Source organism: Littorina saxatilis, linkage group LG12 (assembly GCF_037325665.1).
Source record: "Littorina saxatilis isolate snail1 linkage group LG12, US_GU_Lsax_2.0, whole genome shotgun sequence".
NCBI classification, from domain to species: Eukaryota; Metazoa; Mollusca; class Gastropoda; order Littorinimorpha; family Littorinidae; genus Littorina; species Littorina saxatilis.
The window spans coordinates 69,044,957-69,054,956 of record NC_090256.1 but is presented as its reverse complement, the minus strand read 5'-3'; the positions used below and the strand labels follow the sequence as shown (position 1 = coordinate 69,054,956).

The window sequence follows — 10,000 nt, the reverse complement described above, 5'->3', positions numbered from 1 at the left end:
TCTCTTTTCGATCTTGTTTGTTTGACAACGTGATTTATTGCACATTGTTATGTTGTTGTTGTTGTAAGAATGTGTTAGGGTTTGCAGGTAAATGATAAACAGTTTGTGTCTGAAGTATTTTGCGGGTTTCTTGATCCAATTTACTGACCATGCCGCCGCCGCAAAGGCTACCAGTAAGTTCGTCACACGGTAGATTCGTCACCTATGACGAAGTTACCGGCAGGGGTGGGCGGGTGTTTACTGCTAAAGAGCTTATGCTTTCAGATGTTTGATTTGTGGGAGAGATTCAAGATTCATATTTTTTAGAGAGAGAGAGGGAGAGAGAGACAGGGAGAGAGAGAGAGAGAGGGAGAGAGAGAGAGGTTATTTGAAAACCCGAGATCTACTCATTGTGCAGTTCTCAACTGAGCAGTTTTCAGACGACACAGTCCGAGCGTTGTTATTTTAAAACCCGAGATCTACTCATTGAGCAGTTCTCAACCCGAGATCTACTCATTGAGCAGTTCTCAACAGCCTGTAGTGAGAGACTGAGAGAGAGAGAGACTGAGAGAGAGTGTGTGTGAGTGAGAGAGAGAGAGAGAGAGAGAGAGAGAGAGAGAGAGAGAGAGAGAGAGAGAGAGAGAGAGAGAGATAGAGAGAGAGACGGACGCCGTACATACACCCACATCCATGACACGCACGCACGCACACACACGACACACACACACGCACTGACAAAAACTCACACACTCCATCGCACATACACACACACTCACTAAAACACACACACACACGCACGTACACACGCACAAACACTCACACACACCATCGCACACACACACACTCACTAACACGACTTCAACCTCACTGTCAAGGAGGCAGAGAAACTCAATGTGAGCAGAGGGAGGGGTGGAAGGAGGTGGGAGAGAGAGAGAGAGAGAGAGAGAGAGAGAGAGAGAGAGAGAGCCGCGCTCGGACTACTGTGGCGAAGTTACTGTGGCGAAGTTACCGGGACCGGTGACGAATCTACCGTGTGACGAACTTACTGGTAGCCGCCGCAAACCCCCCCCCCCCCCCCCCCTCCCCTCCCTCCCTCGATCATCTCTGTGATATCGTCTTCACAACCCCTATTTTATTGTTCTTCGCTGGCCAGTCCTTGAGAGCTTACTATGGTGTAACATGTCATCATTATTCTTTGTCTGTGGTCAAACTGAGAAGCAGCATCTGAGCGATGTACGACTGACACAGTTTCTGTTTCTGGTCATTGACCGTAGGAAAATAAGTACCCTACTAGAGAGCGTTCTCTAATTCTAAAGGATTGGTTTACACCAGCATGGCTGACCAACCTATCATTGACAGCAATATTGTTGTCAAATCTTTTCCATTAACTAAGGAATAAAAAAATAGATCCAATTTACTTCACCAAAGAAAAAAAAAAGAGTTAAACTAAAGGACTGGGGATGCAACTCATGAATCAAAAGCATAAAGATCACCTGCAAACAGTGCTAGGTTTAGGAAATCTGAAAATGTATACACACACACAGAACACACACACACACACACACACACACACACTCACACACACACACACACACACACACACACACACACACACACAAAACAGACAACAGACAAGAAACAAGCAAATACATAGCAAGTGTGATGAAATGAATTAATTTTAAAAGAAAAATATGAAAAGAAAGGAAGAAAGAAAGAAAATAATTCAGCTAGTTTCAGTATTAGTTCCTGAGTGTATCATTGTATGTGATTGTGTGGTTACTCAAATCCCATTGTAAACTTGACATGTACATTTTGTGATAGGGGCTGGTATGTTATGGGATAACCTTCTGTGAGGTTTAGTGTGTGACAGGGTGAGAATACTTTGATTTCTTTTGCTTTTTCGTGGCTGCTTTTATTTTCAATTATTTATCATTATATATATTAAAACATACACTTTTTTGTCATTAAGTTGTGTGTGTTTGGGTATTAATAAGTAGTGCAAATCCACATGTAATGAGTATGAGTCACTGTTAAATTAATGAATGTCTTTTGTGTGTGTGTGTGTGTGTGTGTTCGTCAACCGACATGTGTGGGTACGAGCCGCTGAGGTGGTTGTAAGAAAATCCGCCTGGTTCAGTGGTTGGGGGCTGATTGGGATTTCTGATTTACCGGCCTAGCCAAAAAGTTGAGGTACACCCCATGTAACATGGTCATTTGCAAAATAAAGTACAAGCTCTTGTTGACGTTTATATTGAGTCTTAAAATTTGCAGCTTATTACAAACAAAAACCATGGACAGTTGTATCAAATATTAAATCAGTGTTTGTGTATTTATTAGGTTGGAGCAAGGGGAGAACCAGTCCTCCTGTGGTGGCAGCGAGGAGAAAGATTGACCTGATGGAAAAGTTTGCTAAACCGGAACTACCCTCTTCCACAGCAGAAACATCAGCTTTGCCATCTTCTGACCAACCATAAGAAGATACAGATACTTTGCCATCTTCTGACCCATCACAAGCAGATATGGATACTGGTACTGTGCAACGTCACTCCGCTGACATGTGTTGGGCTTTTGTCAACATTGATCAGCTCAATCTATTGCTGAAAGGTCTATATCCTGTACTGAATGCTTGTCTGATAGCAGTCTGATTTTAAAAGAAGGTGATGCATCAGCCCAAGGATTTGCACAGGCCCTGCATCTGGAGTGCATATGAGTGTCCATTCAAGTCTGCAGTTGTTTACTCTTCTCCCGGTGTTTGCAACGCTTCGGGTGGTAAAGTTGCATTTAAAATAATCCGCGTATGACCATGTTGGTACATGGAAAGGGACATTCAGCTTTACAGAAATTTGCTGCAGTGTTAGGATTGAGCACAGAAATACTGTAATTAAAATGTTGCAACTTTTGAATGGCTTGATAGCTTTGTTCCATTTGTGTATATATAATTATGTAATGCTGTTGATGATTTGTGAAGCATCATTTCTATGCAATGGAATAAGAAATCAGTGCATCCGTTGGGTTTTTATGAGTCTGACAGTTTGGTTCTGATCAATATTTTCATATCAGCACAAACACAGATAATTGACTTTTTTAATGTTTTCATATGATTTTTTTTAAATAAAAAAAAATCTGATAATTTGATTATCAAATCATTTCCCCTTCATAGTTAAAGTGTTATTCTGGTTAAAAAAAACCACCCCATTAATTCAAGCTCTACTGTGGTACTAGTTTACCGGGGTACTAGTGAGATTCTTTTACATGCTGTTTTCTCTACATGTAATTTGAGACAAAATGTGGTAATTAAAATGTTGTAACTTTTGAATGGCTAGATGGATTTGTTCCAATTTTGTATATGTTGTTTATGATTTGTGAAGCACCATTTCTGTGCATGGAATAAGAATACAGTGGATTCCTTGTGTTTTTATGAGTCCGACAGTTTCGTTTTGATTCATATCTGCACTAACATAGATGAGTTTTCAAATGATTTTTTAAAAAAAGTTCAGATAATTTGATCGTCAAATCATTTCTCCATCATAGTAAAGTGGTCATTCTGATAAAAACATATGAATTCAGGGTGCACTGTGCTACTTGTTTTTTTATGTACTGGTTCAAATCTTTAAAATGCTGTTTTCTCTGAATGTAATTTTCAGACAAAACGCTACAATTAAAATGTTGCAACTTTTGAAAGGCTTGATGGATTTGTTCAGTTTTTGTATATGTTGTTTATGAGTTGTACAGCATCAGTTCTGTGCATGGAATAAGAGTTCAGTGCATTGGTTGGGTTTTTATGAGTCTGACAGTTAGGATCTCATGTATTTTTCTTATCAGAACTGAACGGGTAACTGAAAATGCTAAATTAAAATAATATATTGCTTAGAAATGCTTTTCGATGCACAGAATTATTAAACACACACATATTGCTGCAAAGAAGAAAAATTGGATCAAAACATGCACTGGTTCACAAACTGCAACATTTTAAAAAAAGCACATTTTATAACGTTTTTCTCACATTTTGGTGAATAAAACCCCCAAAAATTGCTTTACACTCAAAATTTAAAATGGTTTCCCTTAATTAAGTTATTCTGCTTGCAAAAATCAAACAAGCAGCAAACTGTTTCCAAAATAAAATAAAAAAGTGCTTGCCTACCCTGTCTCCCCTTAACGCCCAGCCGACCACGAAGGGCCATATCAGGGCAGCTTACTTTATTAATACTTTGCTGAATACTTCCATGCTGCTGATCGTACCGTTCACAACTGACATTTAATTCTTTTTGTACGTGAGGTATGGACAAGAAGCACTCCATGTTGTTGTCCAAGTCTTTCAGGGCTTTCTACCAGACAAGGTGTTACACTGGGAAGTAGCGCCACGAGGAACTGTTGTGCTGCCATGGCTCTTCACACCACAAACCACTGACAGATATTTGTCATATTCACAACGCTCCATAGGACCATACACACACACACACACCTTGTTCTTCCTTGTGTGTGGGTAGGTTGTTTAACATAGACCCTATGATAGGGCCTATTTCTGTTTTCACAAACCAATTTTGGAATTCGTCTACATGAGTAAATAGGGGTGTCCTGACCCCGTGCTTGTTGTGCGTATCTTGTATTGTATTGGTAGTTGTTGTTGTGTGTGTCATTTGTCCTTGTTGTTTGTATGGTGTGTGTGTTTGTATGGTGTGTGTGTGTTTGTATGGTGTGTGTGTGTTTGTGTGGTGTGTGTGTTTGTATGGTGTGTGTGTTTGTATGGTGTGTGTGTGGTGTGTGTGTTTGTATGATGTGTGTGTTTGTATGGTGTGTGTGTTTGTATGGTGTATGTGTTTGTGTGGTGTGTGTTTGTGTGGTGTGTGTGTGTTTGTATGGTGTGTGTGTTTGTATGGTGTGTGTGTTTGTATGGTGTGTGTGTTTGTATGGTGTGTGTGTTTGTATGGTGTGTGTGTGGTGTGTGTGTTTGTATGGTGTGTGTGTTTGTATGGTGTGTGTGTTTGTATGGTGTATGTGTTTGTGTGGTGTGTGTTTGTGTGGTGTGTGTGTGTTTGTATGGTGTGTGTGTTTGTATGGTGTGTGTGTGTATGGTGTGTTTGTATGGTGTGTGTGTTTGTATGGTGTGTGTGTGTGTATGGTGTGTGTGTTTGTGTGGTGTGTGTGTTTGTGTGGTGTGTGTGTTTGTGTGGTGTGTGTGTTTGTGAGGTGTGTGTGTTTGTGTGGTGTGTGTGTTTGTATGGTGTGTGTTTGTATGGTGTGTGTGTGTTTGTATGGTGTGTGTGTTTGTGTGGTGTGTGTGTTTGTATGGTGTGTGTGTGTTTGTATGGTGTGTGTGTTTGTATGGTGTGTGTGTGTTTGTATGGTGTGTGTGTTTGTATGACGTGTGTGTGTGTGTTTGTGTGGTGTGTGTTTGTATGGTGTGTGTGTTTGTATGACGTGTGTGTGTGTGTTTGTGGTGTGTGTGTTTGTATGGTGTGTGTGTTTGTATGGTGTGTGTGTTTGTATGATGTGTGTGTTTGTATGGTGTGTGTGTTTGTATGGTGTGTGTTTGTATGGTGTGTGTGTTTGTATGACGTGTGTGTGTGTGTTTGTGTGGTGTGTGTTTGTATGGTGTGTGTGTTTGTATGGTGTGTGTGTTTGTATGGTGTGTGTGTTTGTATTTTTTTTCTTTTTTTCTTTTAAACATAAGTTTATTTTAACAAAGGTTACAATCATGACATGTATACAAAGTTCACAGAAACAGCAACAAGCTAGAAGCTTATAGTGGTGTTCCTGCATGACAGTACAACATAAGGCGGTAACGGCTGAAAAATGTGTCTCAATAAACCAAATCTATTAATAATAAACGTTGCATAATGAGTATAAAGAAAGACAGTAAAAGAAAGGAAGGAGGGAAAGAAGATGAATAAAAGAAGAGGAATGGGTAGGAGATGTGCAGAAGTTAAAGTTGTTGTCCGGCTTGTAGAGCATTTATTCTGGTTTGCGAGTGTACGGTGGAAAAAATGTTCCTGATCAAATCTAAAGAATACTGTCTGTCTCCGTTTAAAAGGTGGGGGAGGTGAATTATGTGATTAGGGAGGGTATGTATCGTTTCTTGACGTGCTTCGCGATAATTTGGACAATCGAATATGAAGTGTTTTACGGATTCGGACGGGAATCTGCAGTCACAAGATGCATCTGTAGCAATGTGACGTCTCACTAGATCGTTATTAAGATCCCTTATATATAACCTGAGCTTAAAGTGAATTATTTGTGACATGCGATCTCCAGAATAAAAATAACACGGCGGACTTAAATCGTTTTTTGACAAAAAGTGTGTGTGTTTGTATGGTGTGTGTGTTTGTATGGTGTGTGTGTTTGTATGGTGTGTGTTTGTATGGTGTGTGTGTTTGTATGGTGTGTGTGTGGTGTGTGTGTGTTTGTATGGTGTGTGTGTGTTTGTATGGTGTGTGTGTTTGTATGGTGTGTGTGTTTGTATGGTGTGTGTGGTGTGTGTGTTTGTATGGTGTGTGTTTTTGTATGGTGTGTGTGTTTGTATGGTGTGTGTGTTTGTATAGTGTGTGTGTGTGGTGTGTGTGTTTGTATGGTGTGTGTGTGTTTGTATGGTGTGTGTGTTTGTGTGGTGTGTGTGTGGTGTGTGTGTTTGTATGGTGTGTGTGTTTGTGTGGTGTGTGTGTGTGGTGTGTATGTTTGTATGGTGTGTGTGAGTGTTTGTATGGTGTGTGTGTTTGTATGTTGTATGTGAGTTGTTTGAGCATCCTCTGACCTCGGTCATCTTGGTGAAGTCCAGCCCGGGCCTGTCGTCACGCCGCCTCTTCTTGCCGCATCGCCTGTGGTGCAGCACGCAGGGCTGGGAGTGACAGCGCGGGATCTTGCTGCGACACGGCGACAGGGGCAGGGAGGTGGAGGAGCCCAGCACACAGGGCGTGGAGCCCGAGGCAGCCTGCAGCCCGCCAGACATGGGCTCCTCGTACGATAGACTCCTCGACTGCAGGACGTCGCCGCGTAACCTCCCTGAGGGGTGAGTCCACCAGGCGGTGCTGTGGTGGTGGTGGTGGTGGTGATGATGGTGGTGGCACTGCAGGCTGGCGGCAGAGGCCGGGCGGGGGACGGGGGACTGTGGGGGCGTGTGGAGGTCAGAGGTCGTGTCGCGCCCACTGTCCACGCTCAGAGGGGACGGCGCCATGGGCAGCTTGGTCATCCCCCCTCCCCCACCACCACTGCCACAACCCCCTCCCCCACCTCCCACCACGTTAAAGTTTCTGTGAAAGCGAGCGGCAGTTCTGCCCCCGATGGCGGTGAATCCGCTCAACGTCCGGCCCATGTCGTAGTGCGGGGAGGTGAAGCTCGTGGACGGTATCCTGTCGGCCAGGTGGAGCAGCGCCGTCGTGTTGGTGGTGGTGGCGGCGGGCGTGGTGAGGGCGGCAATGGGGATGGGTCGCCACACCTTGGCCCCCTCCACTAGCGGCGAGGTGGACGCGTAACCTTGAAGCGGGGCGTCAGCCGGAACCGACAGTGACCGGCAGTGTTTCTTCTTGGGCGGCACGTCGAATGCTGCGTAGCGGGGCACCACGTGCTCGTTCAGGTTGCTCCGCGTTCTCGCTGCCGGCTTGGTGGGATGGGGGAAACGGTGGGGGACCGTGCCGGGGGGAGACCCCCTTCTGCTCCCCCCTCCCCCTCCCAGCCCCAGGCGGTCGTTGTCGTTGAGAAGCGGGAGGAAGGAGAGGGAGGGTCCATGGGCGCTGCTCGTGGCGGCCGGCTTGTCCCTGGTGGTGGTGTTTCCCTCCTGATCCCTGATCTCGCCGTCACACGACAGCCACACATTCTTCCCTGCACACACATCACATGCACGTGATACACAAGGTCAAGGTAAAGGTCATCCCATAACCATTGTCACACGACAGCCACACATTCTTCCCTGCACGTCATACACATGGGTGAGTGACTTTAACCTTGAGTGCAGGATTGTGCTTGTAATTTTAACTCACCCCTGTCCCGGTAAGACACATGTAGGCTACACATATGCAATATTCACACCATCTGCTTGTTCATGTATTAAAAAGACAACTATGAAAGGAATATGTGACAAGAAAAGCTACCTTCAATCTGAAGCCCACCCTCCCTCGGAACCTGCAACAAAAAACAAAATAATAAATTGTTATTGAATCAACAAAATCAATTAACAATAAAGTAGATGTGTACTGCCGGGCAGTACATACCCCAAGCGAAGTCGTCCATCTGTGTGTACATGATTCTCTCTCTCTCTCTCTCTCTCTCTCTCTCTCTCTCTCTCTCTCTCTCTCTCTCTCTCTCTGTCTTAAAATGTGTCATCGATGACGTGTTTTCATACTTGCTAATGCGGCAGGCTAATCATGACGTCAAATTGAAACTTCTTGAAGTCTCTCAGAAAGGGACATGAAAACCATGTGGGGGTTACTGGTTTGGGCTGAAAAAAAAACCAACTCCACCTAAAATTCAAGCGCCTATGGGGCTGAATTATGCAGCATAAATTGTGAAACATCAGGATATCTCACACTTTCAATTCTGCCATCATGTCAAATCTGACAACAAACCTACCCACAAAATGTCATAAATATCGGTGTAGAATTGAGACAGTTAACGGTTTTTAACTGCCAAAAATAAGTTTTTTTGACTGGAATAGTTTGTCTTGAAATTCAGTTTGGGACAACGGACCCACCCACTAAATTTCATAAAGATAGGTGAAAATTTAAATGTAACGGTTTTTAACTGCCAAAATAATGTTTTTCTTATGAAAAAGTATGGAGTGAAAATCAGTTGGGGACAACGAACCTACCCACAAAATTTCATAAATATCGATGAAGAATTGAGATTTAACGGTTTTTAACTGCCAAAAATAAGGTTTTTTGTCTGGAAAAGTATGTCTTAAAATTCAGTTTGGGACAACGTGAAGAATTGAAATTTAACGTTTTTTAACTGCCAAAATTATGTCTTTCTTCTGGAAAAGTATAGAGTGAAAATCAGTTGGGGACAACGAACCTACCCACAAAATTTCATAAATATCGGTGAAGAATTGAAATTTAACGGTTTTTAACTGCCAAAATTATGTTTTTCTTCTGGAAAAGTATGGAGTGAAAATAAGTTGGGGACAACAAACCTACCTTTAAAATTTCATAAGAATCAGTGAAGAAATAGGATTTAACGATTTTTTAACGGCCTTTAAATCATTGGTGATGTCATCATAACCCAGTCGTTGTAGTTGTCGTCGTAGTTGTTGGTGTTGTTGTTGTCATGTTCGTTGTCGTGATTGTTGTTGTTCTCGTGTTGTTGTTTTTGTTGTTGTTGTTGTTGTTGTTGTTGTTGTTGTCGTCGTCGTCGTCGATGTCATTTGTTGTTGTTGTTGTTATCGTCGTCGTCGTCGTCATCGTCGTCGTTGTCAGAGGTTATTTCTAAAGATTTCATTGATAGTCTTTGTTCTCGTCACCAAGACTTGCTAAGAACAAGCTTGGAACCGCAAGAGTTCCAAGAACAAGATTAGAACAACTCATTACATCATTACCAGTACGTCATTTGTATTTAGAACACACTTTAGAAAAAAACTCTTCAGCTACAAACCAGTCACCCTCACATGTCGGAGGTGTTTGTCTAAACCACTTACTGAAATGTTTTGAGGTTTAATGACCATACACATGTTGAACCGGTGAGTGTCTTCCGCTGCTTAATTCGCAAATAACTATTTTATTAAAGTCCGCTTGAAACGCTCAAAGATGAAATTCCATGTTAAAAAGTGACAAAAGTTTCACATTTTCCCGTTGTAACAGCTTCCGATGATATTATATGAAAATTCTGATCCTCTGAGAGGATTCCCCGAAACAAAATCAGTTTGTACGCCTAATTTTAATAGAATTGTCCAAACAGTGTCGCTAATATTGTGCTAAAAGATGAATTCTAGAACAATGTTCACAGACAGACACCACTTGGCAAAAAAATTTTCAGTGCTGGGAGATGAAAAAAAAAACTACCTCGCTACGCGCGGGCTTCGCCCGCGCTCCGCTTGGAT

General features: G+C 42.6%; 1 protein-coding gene and 1 long non-coding RNA gene across 4 annotated transcripts in view; one reads left to right on the top strand and one right to left on the bottom strand.

Annotated features, from left to right (window-relative positions):
• LOC138982662 (uncharacterized) overlaps positions 1–4,340 on the top strand; it is a 5,035-nt gene extending 695 nt beyond the window's left edge. Inside the window, exon 2 of the long non-coding RNA XR_011460922.1 lies at positions 2,317–4,340. This is a non-coding gene — a long non-coding RNA (uncharacterized lncRNA). The remainder of the gene's footprint in view (positions 1–2,316) is intronic.
• Positions 1–10,000, bottom strand: part of LOC138982653 (protein FAM53A-like) — a 145,026-nt gene that overhangs the window by 36,999 nt on the left and 98,027 nt on the right. For all 3 annotated transcript variants that reach the window (XM_070355977.1, XM_070355978.1, XM_070355979.1), the window contains 2 exons: positions 8,061–8,091; positions 6,728–7,791 (listed from right to left, as the gene is read on the bottom strand). In XM_070355977.1, the coding sequence (XP_070212078.1) occupies positions 6,728–7,791; positions 8,061–8,091 (1,095 nt within the window). The remainder of the gene's footprint in view (positions 1–6,727; positions 7,792–8,060; positions 8,092–10,000) is intronic.